We start from the raw sequence: 25,766 nt of genomic DNA, 5'->3' as shown, positions 1-25,766 counted from the left end.
AGTGTTGCAAGTGTTTTAAGTAAGCTTAAACCTTTCCTCAAACAGGTCTTCTAATTTCTCTCTGAGGGTAAGGCAAAATGTAAAGAGCCTCTCATTCTAGTTAATTGCTCATTTTACATTACCTGATTTCTGTTTAAGAAAAGTAAACATTTAAAAAAGCAAGTGTTGTTTATTTTGATAAAACCCAATAGATTATTAGTTCAGTAGCATTCTAATGCCTTCATGTTGAAACTGCAGGATTTCAGATCATTTGGCATACCTGGCATTTTAATAATTCCTCTTAAATAGAATTATGTCTGCTTTTGGTCCATAATAAGCTCACACAAGCAGTTTCTTATTGTTTGGAAACCACGTAGTCCTGAGCACCTGCTTTCTGGAGCAGGAATACTTTAGACAGAAGATAAATAACAACAACAACATTTATGTCAAACACTGCTCTAAGCATTATACGTAAAGTAACTCATTTAACCATTACAACCATCTGATGATATAGTTATTGCTGTTGCTGTCGTTTTCCAATTGAGGAAACTGAGGCATAGAAAATTATGTGATTAACCCAGGGCCACAGTGTGGGCTGTGGTGGATTGGGAATGTGGACCTATACATCAGCTTTAGAGACCATCCTCATGCCTTCCGACTAGATAGACAAATGCATAACTAGAGACCAGGAATTGGCTGGGTATTTGTAATTCATAGAACACCTCCCTTGGCATTTCTCATCTGTATCAAAACACTGTCCAATTCCACGGAGAGGTAATTAATTGTTGAAGCTCTCACAGCTGTGAAGTTGGGACCCAAAGCCAGGTCTCTCTAAGTTCAAACCCAAGATGTCACACAGACTGTTGGTAAAATGAAAGGTGAGCAGGAGCCTGAAGCTTTCCCTGGAAGAGTATTTTAAAAACAGTCTTTATTTGTTTATTTACTGTATCTGCTTATTAGCTTCTCCACAAAGAACATCTTGACTGTGCTCACACAGAGCAGCTGGAAATTTTCAATTATTTAAACAGGCCCAATTCTGGATAGTTAATAGTATGCATCATCACTATGTTTCCAGAAACTAAACAGAGAAAAATATTCTCTAAAAATCCCCTTTTTTAAAGTAAGCTCCGTGCTCATTGTGGGGCTTGAAGTCATGACCCTGAGATCAAGAATCACATGTTCTATCAACTGTTCCAGTCAAGGACTTATGTAAATATTCTCATTAGTTCCCACACATGGACACAGCAAGGTCAGTACAAATCAAGCTTAGTTGTAGATGTTTCGATCCTAAATGATTATTTATCCAATAGAAATAGTTATTTTGGGATTGACTTGAATTTGGGTACTTTGGGGAAATTTTTAATTTTTTTTTATTTGAATATAGTTGACAACAAGGTTACATTGGTTTTAGGTGTACAATAAATACCATATGATTTTACTCGCTTAGGAAATTTGGTATTGCATATAAGTTTTCAGATGACTAGCCATTTGGGAAATTTATTATTCATTTTTTCCATTAATAAATGTCCCCTTTTCCCTTAGGGGAGGGAAGCGTTGGACTTTAAATTGCAAAAACATCCACTGCACTTGAAAATAGAATCATTTATCAAAAGCATGAGAGCTCACTTTATCATCAGATTGTTTCATATATGTTATTTACTAATGTTCAGTGTTATCCAGAAAAACCAGGTGGGGGAGCAATGTTAACATGCAGAGTTCCAAAGTGGCAGAAGTAGACTGAGAAAGTGAATGTATATGCATATTATCTATATGAGTCGGCTCAGGCTGCCATAACAAAGTACCATAGACTTTAAGCCATAGACTGGTTTAAACAACAGGCATGTACTTTTCACAGTTCTGGAGGCTGGGAATCAGAGATTAGGGTGCTGGTAGGGCGAGTTTCTGGTAAGAGCCCTTTTTCCTTCTCACTTTGTGTTCACAAGTCTCTTTCTCTCTTTTTCTAAGGCCATAGTCCTACTGGATTAGAGCTCAATCCTTAAAACCTCATTTACTCTTAATTACCATTTAAAGACCCTATCTCCAAATATCAGGGGTTATGGCTTATGAATGTAGGGACACAATTCAGTCCATAGAATGATCTGAAAATACAAGTCAAGCAGTTTGCCTATAGTCCCTGGTGTCTTGGCATGGAACATCTTGATTCTGTCCCCATCCTGGCTCCAGCCCAGTGTGACACAAGGGCAGGCTACACACAGCTGAGGGAGAAGCAGCTGATGTTGTGTCTGCCAGCTGGCATTCTAACACAGCTGAGCCAGGGCAAAGGAGCCAGCACAGGAATGGTCATTCAGGTATGGGCACTTTGCACTGAAACTCTCTGTTCTTTGTTTTCTTCCTTTTGAGATTGTTTTTATTTCAAGATCTTACCTGATACACATTTGTCAGTTGTCAAGCAGGTGATAGCAAGATGTAAAATAGGTGTGAGAGAGGGTCAAAAGAAACCAGAAGGATTTATTAACACACAGGGTTGCAGAGCATCCTCCCCAAATTCATGTCCTTCCTGGAACCTCAAAGTATGACCTCATTTGGAAAGATGGTCATCATGAATGTGATTAGTTAAGACGAGATCATACCAGAGTAGGGTGTGCCCTTAATCCAACCTGACTGGTGTACTCATAAGAAAGGAAGAGACACAGGGACATACCCAGGACAAAGGCTAGGTGACAAAAGAGGCAGACAGTGCAGTGATGCAAAGATCTGTAAGCTGAGGAATGCCAAGGACCGGCTGAACTGCCAGAAGAAATGCATAGAATGGATTGTTCCCTAGAGACTTCAGAGAGACCATGGCCCTGCTGATAGTTGATCTTGCACTTCTAGCCTCCAGAACCATGATAGTATACACTTCTTTCATTTTAAGGTGTGTTATTTATCACCTAGTTTGTGAAACTTTGGAAGCGAATAGTTAAAATCCAGGGGGATAAAAAAGAAAGGAGTAATTCAAAGACAAATTCATTAGTGGTTAGAAAGAATGCTGAATTCTGCTTTAGTTATGCTCTGTTGGAGGGGGCAAGAAGGGAGCAAGAGGGAAGACAGTTGGGAATAAGCAAGCCCAGGAGAGAAGACAGACCCAAAGTTAGTATCATAGACATAGACATGATGGATAAAGCCCTGGGGAAAAAAAATGAAATGATTGATAAAGTGAATATTGGAAGGATCTGGGAGTGAAGGTTGAATTTGGGGGTCTATTCACATTTCTGAGCAGAGGAAAAGATAAGTTAGGAAATAGTTCAGAAATAATCAGAGAGGAGAAAGTCAACCAGGACAACGTAGTACAGTTCACCAATCAAAGGAGGGCAACCAGTGGAAGAGGAGGGTCAACAGTGTAGATTCTTCAAGGAAGTCAGAGAGAACTTGCCATTGGGATTTGACATTAGGAGGTCATGGATGACCTTGAAAATCTAAGTTTCAACAGCATGCAAGTGGTAGAGCCCAGACCACACAAGATTAGGAAGAGTAGTGAGTTCAGCCTCTCCTTTCAACAAATTTTCCAGGAAAAAAAAAAAATAACACACGCATGGAAAGTTGAGAAAGGGAAAGATTTCTTTAAAATTGGAGAGCCTAAACATCTGTGTCATAAGAAATATGATAATCACTAAAGAGATGACGGCAGAAGCCCCAGAGGAGAGCACTGGTAAAAACAGGTCCGAGACAAGCAAGAGGTGTCATGACAACAGCATGTGATCAAGGAACAGACCACAAGGAAGGAGGATCATCTGTGACCGGAAACATGAAGACAACATCTGGGATAGGAGGAGCTGTCTGAGAGAGCGGGGTTCAGACTCCAGAAACAGAAAGAGACTACATCTTGAGGACTGGGGAACGGATCCATGAGCAATTGTGAGTGTCAATTTTCAGATACCTGAGCAAAAGCTTGGGAAATCCACCAGCAGCAACACAAGAGCAATCAACAGAAACCTCCAAAGATCTGGGACCTGGAAAAGGACCAGTGAAAACTAACTGGTGTGAATGGCCAGTGTACCTGGGCTCTCATGATGCCCAGAAGGCCTGAGGCCAGAAAACAAAACGGTGGCAACCGTGTGGGCTGGGGATTCTCCTGGTCCTGTGGCTACTGAGGACAGAGGAAGTCTAGGGAGCTGGGAGCTTTGCGGTCCTGTCTTATCTGCCCAGAACTAAAGCCACAATGGGCTGACAGGCCCTGTGACACCACCTGGTGGTTTTCTGGGGCCCCTGCCACCTGTCCACCTAGGGAGGGACTCTCCTCCACTTGGGCTGGCCCAGCACAAGGGAAACAGCACCAAAAGCCCCATATGATACAGTCCATGCTTAACTCAGGTCTTCACCTTGAATTCATGTTGATCTCTTATTCTGAGTCAAAAATGATGTCTACAAATCTTGAATCCTGCTTTCTTACAGGGTCGTACGCTGCCTAAACATACTTTGATGCATGACCTCTGATTTCAGCTGGATGATAGTAATATTAATGACCGTATGATTGTCTTCATTGCCTTCAACGTTCCTGAAATAAAATCTCACAGATGAACAAGAGACCAGAAAGTGCACTTGGGTCCAAATCATAACTGAATGACACGGCTGACCATCTGTGTCTTATGTCTAGAGAGAACCAAACCCCATAGAGAGAGCAGACAGGAGGTCCCTAAGAGCCAGAGATCAAATGAAACTCTGTTTACATTTAGGTAGAGAGAGGAAGACTCTGGATCTATATGTTTGGGGATATTAAAAAAATGGGAGTGAGAGCAACCTAAAGGCTTGGAGAGACATGGATATGATGAGGTGATAAAACCCTTAGAGTATAGACAATGTTACTCATGTGCTGGGCACATCCAAAAAGTGACTGTTGAATGGGTGACGAGCAATGAGCCACCATCACTGAGAAAACTGCCCTGTGCAGAAAGGAGTTAACATGATAGGTCTGGAATTGCTTTTCCCTAACAGACCTGTTTGCAAGGCTGACCCTGGGCTGGTGTCCAGGAACTGGAATTTCAGAAGGGTTCCCACCACCTCACTGTGTCTAAACTATACAAACGATATGGTTTCTTGAACACCTAAACACCTGCTTTCCTCTTGGGACTCTGGAATTTTGGTACCTGCCAGGCAGAGGGTGCCCAGGTGACCTGCCTCCAGTAAAATCCTTGGACGCTGATTCTCTAATGAGTTCCCTAGTAGATAGTATTTCATGTTCGTTGTCATTGTTCCCTGCTACGGGGATTAAGTGTGTCCTATGTGACTCCTGGAAGCCTGTGCCTGGTTTCCTTCAGACAACTCTCCATGTGCCTTTTCCCTTTGCTGATTTTGCTCTGTATCCTCTTCCTGTAATAAATCACAGAGGTGAGTAAAAATATAAGCTGCATCCTGGGAGTCCTCCTAGGAAACCACTGAACCTCCAACACATGCATAAAATAAATATTCTGTGAGGTTCAATCTAAGATGGAAAAAAAATAGTTGACTTGAGAAATGAAGCATTCAATTTGGATTTTTAATAATCTGTTATTTTATTAGGAGGGGGACCGGGAAAACTATCTTTTCTCCACATAAGGGAGCTGAGGCAGGGAAAAAAAAAAAAACACTCACTCTCTAGTCACCAACTAGTCTGTGGGAGCTGCAATCAGCAGCCCTAGTCCCATGGTGGTTCTTGGTGGGAAACCAAGCAGTGTTAGGCTGACCCAACAACCCAATACTTTCCTGGAAGCAGGGGTGTTTCATACACACACACATCCTGAGATGCTCTGGGATAAGTTTGCTACCACCCTTGACTTTGTTTTCTTTCTTTCTTTCTTTCTTTCTTTCTTTCTTTCTTTCTTTCTTCTTTCTTTCTTTCTTTCTTTCTTTCTTTCTTTCTTTCTTTCTTTCTTCTTTCTTTCTTTCTTCTTTCTTCTTTCTTTCTTCCTTTCAATATTATGTTAACATGTCTTTAGCCATGTGTCTACTTGTCCCAGAAGTTCAAAAGTCAAAAACTTTTTTTTTTTGTTTTGTTTTGAGCTATAATCTTCAATACAATTTCCAATTTTGAGAACGGGAATGTGTCTTCTCTCTGAAGGCTGACACTTAGTAGACCTTCTGTTCACTCTGGGCCTTCCAGGATCTCACCAGTGGTTTATTTCTGGACTACCAGCCCTGAGCCACTCATCTAACATGACCTTCGTTCCCAGGGTCAGGAGGGTTTCCTCTGCACCGCAAAGTTTTTAATTACTTTCAGGTGGCAGTGGAGTAACATGCAAAGACTAATTTAGTGAAAATAGACTTAAGTGGAGAAAGGACAATCAATTAATGGCTGTAAAAAAGAAAGAGACCAGGCACCTCCCTTCCTGTGCACTTGCCCAAAATACAGCACAGTGAAAATATTACGCCTCTGCATCTTCCGAATTCTAGTCTGCTGCAGCCCTCCTGTGCTAATATCCAGTGTTTGCAATGAGGCTCCTACTTGCTGGAAATCAAGATAGATAGATAGATAGATAGATAGATAGATAGATAGATAGAAAAGAGAAAGAAAGAGAAAGAAAGAAAGAAGAAAGAAAGAAAGAAAGAAAGAAAGAAAGAAAGAAGAAAGAAAGAAAGAAAGAAAGAAGAAAGAAAGAAAGAAAAAGAAGAAAGAAAGAAAGAAAGAAAGAAAGAAAGAAAGAAAGAAAGAAAAAAGAAAAAGAAGATAGATACATTGATAGATGTTAGATATTGGTGCATGGATGAATGAATGGGAGGAAGGAAGGCAGGATGAAAGGATGGAAGGAAGGAAGAAAAGAAAGGAAAGGAAAAGAAAGAAAAGAAAAGAGAAGAGAAAAGAAGAAAAAGAAAGTTCCTTTAACAGCTTCCATTTGGACCTACAAATTTCTTTTTCAGCAAACGAGAAAGCAATCTTTCTTTGTTCCTGCAACTCCCTAGTACTTTTATTTTTATTTTTTATTTTTTTATTTTATTTTTATTTATCTAAATTAAATTAGCCAACAAAGTCCACGTCATTAGTTTCAGATGTAGACTTCAGTAATTCCTCAGTTGCATACAACACCCAGTGCTCATCACATCCCTGGTACCTTTAAAATCAAAGACCCGGCTTTCAGGCCGGTCCCCTTAATCATTCGGATCTCATTCCCTTCACTCAGAAGCACCTTGAGGGCAGAACTGGGTCTTATCACCATGGCAACCCAAGCAGCTTTGTCTCAGATTGCCTTGAAAATGCTCGGTGACAAACAGTGCATGTTCTCATTCATTTGGGGAATATAAATAATAGTGAAAGGGAATATAAGGGAAGGGAGAAGAAATGTGTGGGAAATATCAGGAAGGGAGACAGAACATGAAGACTCGTAACTCTGGGAAACGAACTAGGGGTGGTGGAAGGGGAGGAGGGCGGGGGGTGGGGGGGAATGGGTGACGGGATGAGCACTGGGTGTTTTTCTGTATGTTGGTAAATTGAACACCAATAAAAATTAATTTATTAAAAAAAAATGCTCGGTGACTAGTAAAGGGAAAATCCGAGTGCCTTAGAAGGCAGGCGAGATCACGTATGGTCTTAGGGTTGCAGGAGCACGACCACAGAGACACCCGGCCACATGACAGCCGTCCTTGCCCCCGGCAGCTGTGTCCCCGCCGCACTCCAGAAGACAACAGAGCGCATCAAACCTGCTCTTCGTTTACATTTGCTGAAACATGAAAACCTTGCCTAACTGGGGTGACTGGATCTATGATGTAGTTAGTCTCCGCATCCTAAAATGCACACCAACATTTTCTTAAAAGGACCACCACTTCTGTGAAACCTTCCGTACCTCCCCAGGCAAAAACGCTGAAGGTGTGTGTTCCCTTTCCTGTCACCAAGCTCACACCACACTCAACTGGGTAATCTCGCCCCTCAGCTCCCTGAGAGCAGAAGCCACCCCCCGGGGGAGGGGGGGGCAGATCCTGCCTTATCTACGCTGACCAGACCCAAACACTGCATCCATAAACCGCAGTGAGGGTTTCATATCAAGTGCTGGGCTAATGTCCTCTGATATTTAATGTGGGCAGAAAATTGCTCACTTTTGCCCAAAACACAGGAAAAAGATCATCATCCGTGGACTTGAACTCATTGATCCTAAGAGATAAAATTCTCCTTGAGTCATCGCTAATAAAGGTGTTCAGATGGGAAATAGCGCAGCAGAAAATTGGGCCAGTGCTAAAGAGGGAGGCAGAGTCTCAGGGAATAGTAATATGTTCACTGTTTCCATTTTCCAAATCCGGTTACCCTTGGGCTGTGTCTTTGATGTTAATGTAGCTAAACCCCCAGTGAGATTCTCAGAATTTTATCAGAGGAAACAGACACAGAATGCTGGGCTCTCTCATCGCCAGCCTCCCTAATCGGTTAGAAACTCACAACAGGCCACTGAGCGAAAACCCAAATATGAAGCTGTCGATATTGTTCTTTGCCGAGCTGGGCTCTTAGGTATCTCCCCATCAGCTCTACCTCCCAAGGCACATCGCTATCCAAGCTACTACATTTTTATTGGGCTGCATTAATATTCTGAAATTTAAAAGTCTCTCATTTGTGCTTAGAGAAAGAGAAGCGATAAGGACGTTTGAAAATGCACATGGACATCACCGCCCTTGCTTCTCCTGGCTCTTTTGTTAGGTAAGAAGGCGGTACCTCAGGATCCATCCTGTTCATTGAGGACATTCGATGCACAGTGTGCACCTGTCCCTGAGGTGCGTTCCCTCCGTATAGTCGCTAGTTCCTATCGTCCATCTGCCAGAGGATGAGTGTGAAGGTTGACCATGTGCTACCCTGTGGCCAGGTGAAGAGCCCAGGGAGATTGCAAAGCAGAGGGCACAGCAGTACCATTATGTGATACTCATAATGTGCCTCTCCTTCCCCTGGGGGAATTATAGGATTGCTACTTTCAGCTCTGGCTACTATTTTATATATATATTTACATATAGATAAAATATAAATATTTATATATATTTATTCATATATGAATATATTATATATAAAATATAAATATATTTATATTTTAAATATAAATAATAAATATTTAACATATTATATATAAAATATAAATTTATATATTTATATAAATTCATACACACACACACACACACACACACAGACTGGGTGGCTTCAACATGAAGCATTTGTTTTTTAAAGATTTTTTTTTTATTTATTCATGAGAGACAGAGAGAGAGAGGCAGAGAGAAGCAGGCCTCCTGCAAGAAGCCCCATGCGGGACTCCATCCCGGATCTCGGGATCACACCCTTAGCCGAAGGCAGATACTCAACTGCTGAGCCACCCAGGCATCCCAACAAGAAGCATTTATTTTGTACAGTTCTGGAGGCTGGGAGTCCAAGATCAGGCTGCCTGAAAGGTCGGGTTGTGGGAAGAGCCCTCCTCTGAGATTCAGATGGCCACTTGTTCACTGTCCTCATATGGTGGACTCTTCTTTTAAGAACACTAATCCCATGGGGAGGGCCCCACCCTCATGACCTCCTCAAACCCTAATCCCCTCCAAAGGCTCCACCTCCGAATACCATCACAGTGGAGGTTGGGACCTCAACATATGGATTTTAAGGAGACATGAACATTCAGCTCATAACAAGACCATTGGAGGATTCTTTCCAAAGATCGTTTAAAAGAAGTGAACTCATTTAGGTGCTTAATACAGTGATCTAATGACCTCATCTGACAAAGAGGCACAGCTTGATTCCTGAGTCTAGAGTCAGGCCAACCAAAAACTCCCCAGAAAGAAATCAGTGCATGACTTCATGTGTAAGAAGCTAATGAACACAACTGTCGGAACAGCTGATGAATCCATGCAGCTCACGTTGAAGCCCAGACAGACATGACTGGTGCTTCTCACTCCGGCAAGAACATAGCCCAGCCATTGATTTGCTCAACCAAAGTAAAGGGCAAAAATTAGTGAGACGTACCCAGAGAAGCCATTCCTTTCTTTTTATAAGAATACACTGATATTTAATTTTTTTTCATTGGTAGGATTTCCTAGGTGATAGATACCCACTTACCTTAGCCTAGATTCCAAAGAGCCCTGCCTTAGAAGGTCTGCAGAAGCCATATGCTCACCGACTGAGAGCAGGCCTTTCCGCTCTGACCTTCCCCTGGGGTGCCCTAGACCCAAGAGGCTGAGTGGTAGGACCCACGCAGGTAGGACAAGAGTGGACCCCCAGCGGGCAGGCCTCTCCCTGTGCAGGCAACTTTCTGCTGCAAGCCCCAGGCATGCAGGGACACTGGCCAAGGCCTTGTGTGGCCTGTGGGAGCTCTGGCTTTCTTGGATCAGCCCCGCTCCCAGTCTTCTCTTCCCACTCTACCCACTGCGGTGGGATATTCACACAGCTTCATCTCCATGGTGGATTTAGTTCCCGCCCTTCCTCCATTGAAGGAAGCGACGTGTGTAGAGCAGGCGTGTTTCCTGGGAGCTTTCCCAGCCAGATTCACTGTCGGCTGGGCTGTCCTGGAATCCCAGAAAGACTGACCTGGGGTGATGGCCCTGCCAACCACCAAATCTAAACCAGTTCAGCAAGGAGGCACCGGGGTCATGAGTTTATTTACAAATCACAGACAAATTAAACTTTTGCAGACCACCTGCCGTGCATACACTCCGGATATCTTTGCTGGAGTTGAGCACTAACTCAGAAAAGCTGCTGGATCCCTGGGACCTCTGCACTGTGCCAGGCTGCCCCTGAGAATCCCTGGCACTCCCTCACCACTTAGCACCTGCTGCCTACAGGAGGGAAGCCCCAGGCTCATCCTCTGAACCTCCCTGTCTCTTTTATGTGGTTATCTGTGCCCTGCCCCACTCAGGGCTCTGGCCACCTGGGAGAAATGTAATCCTACTCCACCAAAACCATCCAAAATTAGTTTATTAATTAAGATCCCCCCCCATGTTTTAAACCATATTATCACCTCCAGTGGCATCATAACCTCCTTCCCTGGGCATTTTTGGCAGCTCCGATGGGTTGAGCTCAGACGCTGGAAACAGGGTCCAACAGTAAGCTACGGCAAGTTGCATTACAGGGTTAATTTCCAGACTAGGTTCCTACTTACAGATCATAATGCTGCACCGGGGCCCTGTTCTCAGGTTGAACTCCCTGAGAATGAAAACAACTCTGACTCACTCTCTTTCTGCATGTGTCTCAGTCTCTCTCTCTCTGCACACACACACGTGCACACAGACACCATCGGAGCCACGTGGAGGATTGTGGGACTACCTTGTGTTTGATTAAAAGGCTTCCTGAAAAACAAACAAAAACTTGCTACTGAAGTATTCCTTAATGAGATAAAAAGCCTATAGGATATTAGTTTTCTGGACATTTTTTGTGAGAAAAAAGGAAAGCCAAGTGCTCATCCATGGTACACACATCATTTTCTAAATTTTTGCCAAAGGGTAAAGCATGATTGAGGAGATGTGGGTATCCTCAGAACCTATCAGCAAGACACCAACTCTGCATTTGCATATCAGCACCCTCTGCCCGCTCACCAGATATACAATTCCTTTTATTTTATTTAATTAGGTTCATGTTTGAAGAAAAATTGTCTTCATATCCATTGCACCAAGATGAAACCTGCAGAGCTATAAAACTAATTAAAGATGCCAACGAAACATAAGGATGCACACAGAACATTTTATAAATATAACCTATATTATGAACATATAAAACATATCTATAGATATGGATGGCCACATCGATAGGCATATAAAGCCTTCGGTAGATATTTCTAGTTCTCACCCAGATCTCCAGCTGTTCTCTCCTTCCAGGCACATCTCACTGAAGTCAGATATGCCATGTGACTTGCTTGGGCCAATCAAATATTAACAGAAATGGCATATGTGTCCTCAATTAAAAGCACAGGGAGGCAGTTTATAACCCTCCCTCCTGACACTCTCTCCACAGCAAATCCTGGAGGCTGTTTGATGGCTGTGCTGTGATGGTCCAGCCTCCATCAGCCCAGATTCTTGAGTGTGGGAGATCACAAATACTGTCCCACATCCTGCCCCTCGGCACACCCACAAGCCCTCACTATGTGAGTGGGAGTACCCTTCACTCTGAGCCTGGGCTCAGCCAGAGGGGCTTGTCATTGAATCTCTCCATCTGCTATTAAAAAACTAAAATGACCTCAAAAGAGAAGCCATTAAGACCATTAATCAAAAACAACAAATACGGGCATCTGGCTGCCTCAGTCAGGAGAGCACGACGCTTGGTCATGAGTTCAAACCCCATGTTTGGTTTAGCGATTACCAAAAATAAATAAATAAAATTTAAAAAAACCACACAACAACTACAAGTGTACAGGTGAGTCTATTACGATTATTTGCGATCACATTGCAGCCATTAAGCTCAGTATTTTCTCAATACTTTAAGTTAAATTATGATGATTAATCAACACAACAGCAAGGCATGTATTCAGTGAAGTTCAAGGGACTCTGACTTGACAGTGTTGAGTAAAACCTGCAAACATCTGTTACACACTAGTTTGCTGAATATACTTTAAAGCCCAAAGATTTAATTTTTTCTCATGGTTTAATGATTGTTTTAATGGTCCTTGTATGGTAACCGACACTGTCGGTTCTGTCTAGAAAATCAATAAGCTGAAAAACAGAAGTGCTAAGTCACTGTGAGAGTTTAGTTCCAATCTCTTATTCTATAAATGGGCAAAATTTTGGTGGTATTTAAGAACTGCATGAAAGCAGCGTGTGCGCACTTGCACACACATTCACACAGACATGTAAAGAAAAGCCAGCATCTATAACCTCTTACAACACATCAGATGCTCATCACCACTGTTCTCCAAAAACCAGCCCACAGTCACTTATGATCCAAAGATGAGCAAAACAGGAGCACTGAACCCTGTCTACAGGGCTTCTCCAGATCAACAGCCAAGGAGGCCAGAAATCAACTCAAACACCATAAGAAAAGAACCATAACGTCTTAGAAGCAAAATTTCAGTTGCATCATTTCCAGGTTCTGAAAATAAACCAATAAATTACACAGATCTATATCTATATCTATATCTATATATATCTGTGCGGAATACATATTCTGAATTGAATCTTCAAGAAGTCAAAGATATCACATAGATCTTAAGATATCTGAAAGGGTCACAATAGTCGAAACCAGAGCTTCTATTTTCAGATTATAGTTTCAGGATATTAGCCATAAGCGTATCACTGAGGAGTCTCACAGGTGCAAAAACCCCTACTGCCCTATTTTCAGGAGAAATAAGCCAAAGTTGCCTCAGAGAAGTAACACGACGGCTAGATGTACAGTAACTAATTTCCACCCATCAGTCAATTCACTGGAGAATATCTGACTCATGCTACAAAACCAATATAAAGCACTGATGGCACACAATCATCAGACAGCCGCCAACCGTCCATACGCTGATTCACAGTTAGGATGGACACATAGCTAGAGACCCAGTTCAATACCTGAAACAGCCTCTAAGAAGGTCAGCCCCGCACTCTGCATCCCGGACACGCCCCACTTACCTGAGATGAGTGACACGGTGTCTTTCTCCCAGGAGACGACGGTGACGTACGCCTCCACCGAGGAGGGGATAATGCACTTGAAGACCGCAACATTGCCTCTCATGGTTTTCTGGTCCTCCACACGGACTGTATAGGGCTCCCGTAAAACTGGAAGGCAAGGAGAGGACCCTTGGTAAGACACCTTGGCGGGAGCTCATTTTGGGAGAACCTCATTCAAATACATGCATTGTAGCTCACATAGAGTAATTGCACTGAACACAGTTATTGCGGGGGGGGGGGAGGGATTGAAGAAACCTGCAGTTCGTGTCTTAAAAATTTTCATCCCATTCACAAACTACACCATTCTCTTTCTTTTTTAGTTGAAATTCGATTTGCCAACATATAGTATAACACCCAGTGCTCATCCCGTCAAGTGCCCTCCTCAGTGCCTGTCACACTGTTTTCTAAAGGGCAAGAGCATGCCTAAAAACGGCTCCTCTGCTCCCTAAATGCACCTGGCAGTGGAAAGTAGGAGCTTCTTAATGAAGTTCTGATCATATGGGACACTGCTCCCCCTGTCCTCTGAGGACAAAGGAAGAATATTTGGACTATAAAGAAAAAGAATTCAAAAAATCAAGAGAGGTTGGGATGCCTGGGTGGCTCAGCTGTTGATCGCCTGCCTTCGGCCCAGAGCGTGATCCTGGAGTCCTGGGATCAAGTCCTGCATTGGGCTCCCAGCATGGAGCCTGCTTCTTTCTCTGCCTGTGTCTCTGCCTCTCTCTCTCTGTGTCTCTCATGAAGAAATAAATAAAATCTTATAGAAAGAGATGGAGTACTTCCAAATTCGTTCTATGAGGCCAGCATCACCTTAATTCCGAAACCAGACAAAGACCCCACCAAAAAGGAGAATTACAGACCAATATCCCTGATGAACATGGATGCAAAAATTCTCAACAAGATACTAGCCAATAGGATCCAACAACACATTAAGAAAATTATTCACCATGACCAAGTAGGATTTATCCCCGGGACACAAGGCTGGTTCAACACTCGTAAAACCATCAATGTGATTCATCATATCAGCAAGAGAAAAACCAAGAACCATATGATACTCTCATTAGATGCAGAGAAAGCATTTGACAAAATACAGCATCCATTCCTGATCAAAACCCTTCAGAGTGTTGGGATAGAGGGAACTTTCCTCGACATCTTAAAAGCCATCTACGAAAAGCCCACAGCAAATATCATTCTCAATGGGGAAGCACTGGGAGCCTTTCCCCTAAGATCAGGAACAAGACAGGGATGTCCACTCTCACCACTGCTGTTCAACATAGTTCTGGAAGTCCTAGCCTCAGCAATCAGACAACAAAAAGACATTAAAGGCATTCAAATTGGCAAAGAAGAAGTCAAACTCTCCCTCTTCGCCGATGACATGATACTCTACATAGAAAACCCAAAAGCCTCCACCCCAAGATTGCTAGAACTCATACAGCAATTTGGTAGCGTGGCAGGATACAAAATCAATGCCCAGAAATCAATGGCATTTCTATACACTAACAATGAGACTGAAGAAAGAGAAATTAAGGAGTCAATCCCATTTACAATTGCACCCAAAAGCATAAGATACCTAGGAATAAACCTAACCAAAGAGGTAAAAGATCTATACCCTAAAAACTATAGAACACTTCTGAAAGAAATTGAGGAAGACACAAAGAGATGGAAAAATATTCCATGCTCATGGATTGGCAGAATTAATATTGTAAAAATGTCAATGTTACCCAGGGCAATTTATACGTTTAATGCAATCCCTATCAAAATACCATGGACTTTCTTCAGAGAGTTAGAACAAATTATTTTAAGATTTGTGTGGAATCAGAAAAGACCCCGAATAGCCAGGGGAATTTTAAAAAAGAAAACCTTAGCTGGGGGCATCACAATGCCAGATTTCAGGTTGTATTACAAAGCTGTGGTCATCAAGACAGTGTGGTACTGGCACAAAAACAGACACATAGATCAATGGAACAGAATAGAGAACCCAGAAATGGACCCTGAAATGTACGGCCATCTAATATTCGATAAAGGAGGAAAGACTATCCATTGGAAGAAAGACAGTCTCTTCAATAAATGGTGCTGGGAAAATTGGACATCCACATGCAGAAGAATGAAACTGGACCACTCTCTTTCACCATACACAAAGATAAACTCAAAATGGATGAGAGATCTAAATGTGAGACAAGATTCCATCAAAATCCTAGAGGAGAACACAGGCAACACCCTTTTTGAACTTGGCCACAGTAACTTCTTGCAAGATACATCCACGAAGGCAAAAGAAACAAAAGCAAAAATGAACTATTGGGACTTCATCAAGATAAGAAGCTTTTGCACAGCAAAGGATACAGTCAACAAAACTAAAAGACAACCTACAGAATGGGAGAAGATATTTGCAAATGACATATCAGATAAAGGGCTAGTTTCCAAAATCTATAAAGAACTTATTAAACTCATCACCAAAGAAACAAACAATCCAATCATGAAATGGGCAAAAGACATGAAGAGAAATCTCACAGAGGAAGACATGGACATGGCCAACATGCACATGAGAAAATGCTCTGCATCACTTGCCATCAGGGAAATACAAATCAAAACCACAATGAGATACCACCTCACACCAGTGAGAATGGGGAAAATTAACAAGGCAGGAAACAACAAATGTTGGAGAGGATGCGGAGAAAAGGGAACCCTCTTACACTGTTGGTGGGAATGTGAACTGGTGCAGCCACTCTGGAAAACTGTGTGGAGGTTCCTCAAAGAGTTAAAAATAGACCTGCCCTACGACCCAGCAATTGCACTGTTGGGGATTTACCCCAAAGATTCAGATGCAATGAAACGTCGGGACACCTGCACCCCGATGTTTCTATCAGCAATGGCCACAATAGCCAAACTGTGGAAGGAGCCTCGGTGTCCATCGAAAGATGAATGGATAAAGAAGATGTGGTTTATGTATACAATGGAATATTACTCAGCAATTAGAAACGACAAATACCCACCATTTGCTTCAACGTGGATGGAACTGGAGGGTATTATGCTGAGTGAAATAAGTCAATCGGAGAAGGACAAACAGTGTATGTTCTCATTCATTTGGGGAATATGAATAATAGTGAATGGGAATATAAAGGAAGGGAAAAGAAATGTTGGGAAATATCAGGAAGGGAGACAGAACATAAAGACTCCTAACTCGGGGAAACGAACTAGGGGTGGTGGAAGGGGAGGAGGGCGGGTGTTGGAGGGGAATGGGTGACGGGCACTGAGGTGGACACTTGACGGGATGAGCACTGGGTGTTTTTCTGTATGTTGGTAAATTAAACACCAATAAAAGTTAATTAAAAAAAAAAAAATAAAATAAAATCTTAAAAAAAAAAAAAAAAACAAGAGAGGCAACCTCTCCCGGGAATTCTTAAAAACTATGTGACAATTAAAGCAACTCTGCATAGGTAATTTTTTTTTGACAGTTGGACTCTTGGAAGCAACTATTTCCCTCACCCCAACTCATTAAGTATGGGTGCATGCCTCATTTCTCCCGAGCTTTATTTTCCTCAAACTTAAAGTGAGGCAGTTGGGACAGGAAGATTCTCAGAGTCTGAGTTTTAGAAATCTCTGGTTTTCTAAGAGAGCTGCAGACACAACCTCTCTCATCATCTATTCAGCTGTCTTAATGTTCCAGTCATTTACTGGACCAATATGTGTCAAGAAAACTGGCTATGGGACTACTTCTTCATGAAATTGGCATACCAACAAAAAATGGGAATGAATTTCTAAAGGGAAATCTCTTAATAGGCAGTGTTGAACGCTCTAGAAGAAGCATTATTGAGATTGGCAGTAGTGGGATGCCTGGGTGGCTCAGCGGTTGAGTGACTGCCTTCAGCTCAGGTCCTGATCCTGGGGTCCTGGGATCGAGTCCCACATCAGGTTCCCTGCAGGGAGCCTGCTTCTCTCTCTGCTTATATCTCTGCCTCTCTCTCTCTCTCTCTCTCTCTCTCTGTGTGTGTGTGTGTGTGTGTGTGTGTCTCTCATGAATAAATAAAATCTTAAAAAAAAAAGATCGGCGCTAGTTCTATGATATGCTGAGTATTTTAGTATTAGAGTATGTCATTTTATTCAGAGTATTGCTCCCCAAGCCCCCCACTTTTAACGTCAGTATTTAATATTTTCTCAACTTGGAGAATTTTTTTCATTCCTGTCTCCAACCAGAGAGATTTTCAGAAGTTTGGGACTCTTCTGAGACCCCCATCCCTGCATGCCATAGCGGTCCAATGCAACGTGCCAGGTGGCAATTCCACATCACTTGTCAAAAAGTCCCCGGGGCAAAGGTTCTGGATGCCCAAGAGCCTGGCCTCAGAAACATAATCATCATACACAGGAGCAGGAACCTTTGTACGGGAAATTCCCTGATCTGTAACACTGGGGAGAGTAGGGGTCCACAGTCATAGGTCAGAAAGGCACAACAAAGAGGTAAAAGTAACCAAATTCATTAATAAATGAGAATTTGAGTGTGGTGGAGGGAAGAAGACAGACGAGAGGAAGGGGTCAAGAACAGAAGATGAAGGGATTGGACAAGGCAGCCCAGGGCCAAAGGGTCTGTTAGCACAAGGATAGGGTCAGTAGAGCAGGTGCAGGAGACTAATGTAAGTCTGTGTGTTTGTGCGATGCTGGCTGTAAACTATAAAGTCACTTCATGTCCCCAAACTTCCAGTGAACTCCACTTCACACACAAATGGCTCAGGTCAAGGAATTTCTAATGGAAACCAACAGCAGGGAGCCTCTTTCTCTGTCCCGGCCAGGGAAGAGCAGGGACAAGAGAAGATGCCCATAAGAAGCAGAGGAAGTGCTCTCCCAGCGGGCATGCAGTCATGTGCCAGGCCTGGTCTCTGGAGCCACATAGAGGGACCCACTAGGGGATTTCCCCTGTTTGCACCCAAAGTCTGCACCCTCAGAACTCCTCAGGCCTGGCCTGTCACACATATACCATGGGGCACCCTCTCCCCTTCAGCACTGCAGCCCTCAGTATAAAATCTCTATGACTTTTGCTTCCTCTAGGCCCCAAGTCAGCCCCAAAGCGCCCAGAACATTCTAGAAGCAGGAACATAACCTGGGTGGACCACACTCCACTCAGTGCAGAAAGAATGGGACGTGGAAAGAAATGCTCCACTCCCTTATTAGCCTCTTCTTTCGACAAAGATTGACCATACATGGAGCCTTTAAAAAAAGAAATGACCATGGGACTTTCTAACAATGCTTGGCACACAGTAGGTGCTCAATGAATGTTTAGAGAATGAATGAATAAAAATCACAGAGCTTCCCTGTTGCAAGTACTTCTAACCCTGTTGTAGAACATAATCATCGTCGATTGTTTTAAAAAGCAACTTGGGTTTTCGTTACCGATCTCCACCCCATCAATGAAAATGTTTCCTCCTGAGCCCCCCACCACCCTAACTGGAGAAGCCAACACTGCTCTCTATGGGAATATACCTCTCACAGTACAAGTCTCCCAGGATCACGGTGAGCTTCCCTAAGATACCTGGGGACCTCTAGCCCCTACTACCACTACTCAGGGGAACAGAGACCGAGCTACAAACCTAAGATGCAGGCAAAAACTAAATGTTATTTTAAATGCGATTGGCATTTGCATTACAGGAGGTGTGAGCCTTGCACCGTGTGTCCTAAGCTGGGCTCTCCCTAGAAGCAGGCTGGAGCCGAGGAACTGGGTGAGAGTGACTGATTGAAGACTTGATCCTAGGAGAACCAGGGATCCCATGAGGACCAAGGAGGGAGAGGCTGGGGAAGCCTTGCAGGGCAGGGCCAGCGGCAAAGCCAGGGTGCGATTTCAGGGCAGTCCCAGCCTCCACTGATCCCAAGGGGAGCTGTGAATAAGAGTCACACCTCAGAGCTCCTCTCACTCCTTGCCTGGAGCTGGAACTTTATCCTTAGGGCATTCTGGCCCTGGCTTGGGGCTGGTCCCAGGGACTTCCCACTGTGTGTGTGTGTGTGTGTGTGTGTGTGTGTGTGTGTGTGTGCAATGATCCGCTGAAGGCTATCTGTGCGGGTTCTTAGCAACCAGCCTGCACAGCCAGGGGATCTGACTCAAGGAGCTGCCAACAGTGGCCATGACAGTCAACTTCGTCCTCCTTAGTCAAATTTACAAGCTTTGAAACCTTTCCGTAAGATCGAGTATGGTTAAGAGGATCAGAAGTGAGAATCCACAGGGATGTGGCTTTGGGGGGAAGTCAGGTGCGTAGACTGAGTGGGGATCACGCTGCTGTGTGTTTGCAGAGCCCACCCCTCTCGTAGACTTCATCCTTCCAAATGGAAAGACCCTTGAACATGTTAAATAGTAGTAAATAAGGAATAATCTCATTTCATATTCTACTATGAAAATGAATTTAACAGAGAGAGGCCAAGCACATAACTCATGCGGCTCGGAGCAAAGTGAAAATCCAGGACCTCTTATTTACAAAGGAGGGGGGAGTGCCATGAAGATAATAAAAATGTTTTTTCTTCTGTGGTCTTTCTCTCAACCTGTCATAACATTTTTCATTTTTTGCTCACTGTCACAGTCACTGGGACACAGGGCAATCACAGAACAGGTGCAGGCCCTCACAGGCACTCTGGACCACACTCCACTGGGCACGCACAGCCCACCAGCTACAGGTGGTGGCTCCTGCCAGTGTCTGGGCTCATGCATCATGCTCCAGCTGGGAATGGGGAAGGCAATCTCCTTTCCCCTTTACCCCTCCCACGGGGCACAGGTGACCTCTAAGGAACTACAGCCTCCAATTACAGCTCCCTTGGGGGAGGGGTTGCTTCTGCCATGCCCCGTGTCAGAGTGTGTGTGCACCCACTCATGCCCACACTCCTGCCCCAGCCCTGTGGTTGCTGAACAGGGGCAGGGAAGAGAGGCCAGGCAGGGCCAGAGCACCCGGGATGGGAGAGGCAGCAGTGGTCATACTGGGGTTAGGGAGGTGGAAGCTAAGTGGAGCTCTGGGCATTCAGAAACTAGAGAGGACCACCGAGAACCCTCTGAGGGAGATGGCATGAGGCAGGACCCTGCAAGAGCTGAGGTACCAAATGCCCAGAGCATGTTCCATTGTCCCACTGGACTTCACTTATGAAACACAAATGGAAAGATAAAAGCATTATAATGTTTCAAGATGGCAACAGGGGAGCATGCAGTCTGAACTCTGGGACCTTCTTGACGCTGGGCCTTATGTCATGGCTCCCATCCTGTGAGGTCGGTCCTGATTCAAACTCTGTCCATGCAGCAATCAGATGATGGACAGAAGTCAGGGGAAAGTCTGAAGAATTGGGCACCGCAGGGGATGAGGATCTGGGTGGCCCCCTCTCCTGATGGGTTGGATTTGGATTGTTCCCACCCCTTTGATTCTTACATCTGAAGTGATAAAACATAAGCAAATGCTCATGTGCTGGATTTCTCCGGAACATCAGAGGACTTAGGGCTGGGAAGAGTGTTGACGCTTGTTTTTCCTGTTTAGGAAATGGTAATCTGAGGCACTGGGTGACCTCAAGGCACATTAGGTTTGTAGAAGTTGGGTTTTGTTCCATTATATTTTGTAGCAGATTGCTTAATCAATTGAGATGTGCCTCAAAGAATTAATTACATCTTGAACACATCCTCATGTCAAGCACTATCTCAGGGACTATGGAGATCCTTAGACTTACGGAATGATGAGCTAAAGCAAGAAAATTCAGACAGCAGAACAACTAGAAGAAAACAATCAAAGATTGATGGGCACAGGTGAGAGTCACCACAGGTAATAAAAATCTATGGAAGGGGGCACATTGGGTGGCTCAATCGGTTGAATGTCTGCCTTCAGCTCAGGCCATGATCTCAGGGTCCTGGGATTGAGCCCCGCATTGGACTCCCTACTTAGTGGGAAACCTGATTCTCCTCTCCCTGCCCTCTGCTTATGCTCACTCTCTCTCATTTTAATAAATAAATAAAATATTTAAAAAAAAGAATCTAGGGAAATACAGAACCAGTGAGCCTGGTGAGTGGTGAGTAGCTGGTGGGGAAAGAAGCACTTGAGCTGGCCCAAAACACAGGAGAACCTAGACATGGAGGGGGAAGAGGGAGAAAGCTGAGGGTCACATGAGCAGGGAATATCCAAGAGACTATGAGGCACTGAACCAGCACCTTTTAGCTAAACAGGCTTCCAACCACAACTCCTATGAACAGGCAACAAGAGGCTCACAGCAACCTCCCTTCCTTCGTCTGAAAATGAAAATAAGATCTATCTCGCATGGTTGTGCAGATCGAAACAGAGAACACCTTAAAGTACTTGGCACAATGTCCAGCCCATAACTGCTTTATTCAGAGTCTCTCTGATTGCTGGCAAGAGGAGCTGATCTGAGCTACCTGAAGCTGAAAGTGGACCATCTCTGAAGACACGATTGCTTTGCAACCACAATTGGGCCCTGGGAAGGGCCCCACAACCTCTTTCTCTTTGATTCTGACTTCACCCTTCTCTTTTTCCGTGGGCAGGCTTCCTCTGTGTTTCTGGTCCATGTGCTCAACCCACACAGTTCCCAAGCATCCAGAGAATAGATAGACGCTCTCTCAAGATTTCCATTTCAAAACCAGAAAGCAGGGGCAGCCCAGGTGGCTCAGCGGTTTAGTGCCACCTTTGGCCCAGGGCATGATCCTGGAGACCCGGGATCAAGTCCTGCGTTGGGCTCCCGGGATGGAGCCTGCTTCTCCCTCTGCCTATGTCTCTGCCTCTCTGTGTCTCTCATGAATAAATAAAATCTTAAAAGAAAAAACAAAAAACAGAAAGCAGAGAAACCAATGGAGTGGCCTGGTTAGCTGCTCTTCCTCAGTAGGATCACCTATGACCAGAGGTTCCCAACTATTTTGTGTGATATGTATGCAAGAGACAGCTCGGGGGCTGATTGTGCACTGGGCAGAGAGGCATAGAGACACACAGCTACTAATAGCTACTATTACTCTATGAACATCAAGACAACTCTTAAGTAAATACTCAGCCAAGTATTATTACTTGCTTTTTCTTAAAACAACTTTATCAAGATACAATTGACATACACTAGAACGTGTTTACTGGTAAGTTCTGACATATGTGCACACCCATGAGGTCACCGCCACAATCAAGATAATGACCAGACCCACCACCTAAAAAGTGAACTTGTCCTTTGTGAGCTGTCCTTTCCACCCCCTTTCACAGGCAACTGCTGATGCCCTTTCCATAATTACAGATTAATTCACACATTTTAGTCTTATGTAAATGGAATCACACAGTACAAACATTTTTATCTGGCTTTTTTCACTAAGTATAGTTATTTTGAGACTTCTCCCTCCTACTGTATTTATCAATACAGTACTCCCTCCTTATCTTTCCTTTTCGTGGTTTCAGTTACCTGTGGTCAACCCCCAGTCTGGAAGCACATGATCCTGTTTCTGACATATCATCAGAAGCGCAATGGTAGTCTCACGCCACATCACAATGTGTATATCATTCATCTCACTTCGTCTCATCACAGAGGCATTTTAACATCTCACATCATCACAAGAAGGGTGAGTCCAGCACAATAAGATATCTTGAGACAGAGCACACTCACATAACTTTTATTATAGCACATTGTTTTAATTGGCCGATGTTAGGATTGTTGTTGCTAATGTCTGACTGTGCCTAATCTATACATTAAACTGTATAGGAAAACACATGGTATATATAGACCTTGTTACTATCCATGGTTTCAGGCATGCACTGGGCACCTTAGAACACATCCCCAGTGCATAAGGAGCGTGGGAGGCTCTGTAATCAATTCCTTTACATTCAATTTTATGGATAAACCACAGTTTGTTTACTCGTTCATCTGTTGATTGACTTTGACCCATTTCTGGCTATTACAAATAAAGCTGCTATGAACATCCCTGTAAGAGTCTTTGTATGGGCATGTGCTTTGGTTAAATATCTAAGACTGAAACGATTGGAATATATGGCAGGTTTTAATATTCATCTTTTAAAGAAAATGGCAAAATATTTTCCAAAGAGGCTGTACCATCTTACATGATCACCAGAAGTGCATGACGGTCCCAGTCAATGCATCTCCTCACTAACACTTGGTCCGGCCATTGTGTTTACTTTTAGATTTGTAGAGATATCTACCTCACCGCAGTTGTAATCTGCATTTCCTTGAAGGTTGATGATGTTAAACATCTTTTCATGAGCCTACTAGCCATTGCATATTGACTCTGTTGCCGTGTCTCTCCAGAACCTTTAACTCATTTTTAAATAGGTCGTTTGTTTTCATATGATGGAGTTTTTAGATTTCATTGTATTTCTGGATAAAGGCCCTTTAACAGATATATGTTTTGGAAGTATTTCCTGCTAGGCTGTGACCTACCTTTTTATTCTCCTAGCAATGATTTTAGAGGAGCAAAAGTTTTACATTTTGATAAAATCCAAAATAGCAATTTGTTCTTTTATGGATAGTGCTTTGGGTGTCCTATCTAAGAAAGTTTTATATAACACAATATGGCAAGGATTTTTCTCCCATTTTCTTCAAAAAGTTGATAGGTTTATATTTGGATCTACGATCCATGTCAGGTTTTGTATTTGATGCAAAGTATGGATTGAAACTCACAATATTTATTTATTTATTTATTTTGCAAATGGATATACGGTTTTTCCAGCATCATTTGTTGAAACTATTCTTCTTTCACTGAACTGATTTGCACTTTTGTCAGATTTAAGGTGTCATGTACTGGTCAATTTCTGGACTCTTTTATATTATTTAGGTTTATAATAAGTCTTAAAAGTCAAGTAGTGTTAGCCTTCTTAAATTACTATTCTCTTTTCAGGGTTCTTTTGGCTAGTCTAGGTCCCTTGTATTTCTACCTAAATTTTAGAATAAACTCATCAGTTTCTGTTTGTTTGTTTGTTTGTTTGTTTGTTTTTAAAGGCTGCTGGGGTTTTCATTTAGATTGTGTTGAATCTGTAGACCATTTGAGGGAGAACTAACATCTTAATAATACTGAATCCTCCACATCATGAAAACAATATTTTTTTTCTCCTTTTACTTACCTCTTCTTTAATTTCTCTTAGCAATGCTTTACAATTTTCAATGTAAAGGTTTTTTCACATTTGAGGTCAAATATACACATAAGTATTTATTTTTGATGCTATTTTAAATAGCATTTTAAAAATTATCGACCAGTTGTGTGTGTGTTGATCTTACATACTGCTGTTTTCATAAACACACTTATTCCAGTAGCTTTTTTTGTAGATTCCATCAGATTTTCTAACATATATATGATTGTCATCTACAAATAAAGATAGGTGAACTTGTTTCTTTGCAATCACAATGCCTTTTACTTCTTGTTCTTGCCATATTGCAGTGGCCACCACCTCCAGTACAATGTTGAAAAGTGGTGAAAGCACACAGCACACATCCTTGTATTCTTCATCTTTAGAGGAAAAGCAATCTTTCATCATTAAGATGTTAGCTATAGTAGGATTCCTATAAGTGCTTTTTATTACCATGAGGAAGTTCACCTCTACTCCCAATTTTCTGAGAATTTTTATAAGTGAATGCTGTATTTTGTCAATGCTTTTGTATTGATTGAAATGATGGCATGAGTTTTTTTTTAACTATGTTAATAGGGTAAATTACCTGGATTAATTTTCAAATGTGAAACTAACCTTACATTCTGGAGGTAAGGCTTACATAATCAGGATACACATCCTTTTTCTTTGTTGTTGAATTCACTTTGCTAAAATTTTGTTTAGATTTTTTTACATCTATACTCGTGAGAGATATTTATGCTTTTATTTTCCTCTTGTAATGCCTTTATGCTGTTTTATTAGCAGGGTAGCACTGATCTCATAAAATGATTTCAGAAGTATTTTCTCCTTGTCAGTTTTCTGAGTTTGTATAGAATTTTTATTATTTCCTCCCTGTGTTTGGTAGAATTCAATAGTAAATCCATTTGAGCTTAGAATATCATTGTAGAAAAATTTTTTATTATAAATTTGAATTCTTTAAAAGATACAGGGCTTTTCACTTTATTTCTTCTTGAAAAAGTTTTGGTATTTTATGTCTTTCAAGGAGTTTCTCATTTCATCTAAGTTGCTGAACTTATTGACATACACCTGTCCTTAATAGTTTATTATAATCTTAATATCTGTAGAATATGTATTGATATAATCTTTCTCATTCTTGACACTGGTCATTTGTCTGCTTTATTTTCCTTTATAGCTGGGCCAGAAGTTTCTCAACTTGTTGTTTTTTTTCCCAGAAAACTAAGTTTTGGT

The 25,766-nt window shown here is 42.6% G+C and overlaps 1 protein-coding gene across 1 annotated transcript in view; it reads right to left on the bottom strand.

The window, feature by feature from the left end:
- Positions 1 to 25,766, bottom strand: part of LOC121479257 (Down syndrome cell adhesion molecule-like) — a 234,397-nt gene that overhangs the window by 82,955 nt on the left and 125,676 nt on the right. Inside the window, exon 3 of the mRNA XM_041734722.1 lies at positions 13,441 to 13,587. Coding sequence (XP_041590656.1) covers positions 13,441 to 13,587 — 147 coding nt within the window. The remainder of the gene's footprint in view (positions 1 to 13,440; positions 13,588 to 25,766) is intronic.

Source organism: Vulpes lagopus, chromosome 20 (genome assembly GCF_018345385.1).
Source record: "Vulpes lagopus strain Blue_001 chromosome 20, ASM1834538v1, whole genome shotgun sequence".
Lineage (NCBI taxonomy): Eukaryota > Metazoa > Chordata > Mammalia > Carnivora > Canidae > Vulpes > Vulpes lagopus.
The sequence above is the reverse complement of the archived record's forward strand: the minus strand, read 5'-3'. Positions and strand labels throughout refer to the sequence as shown.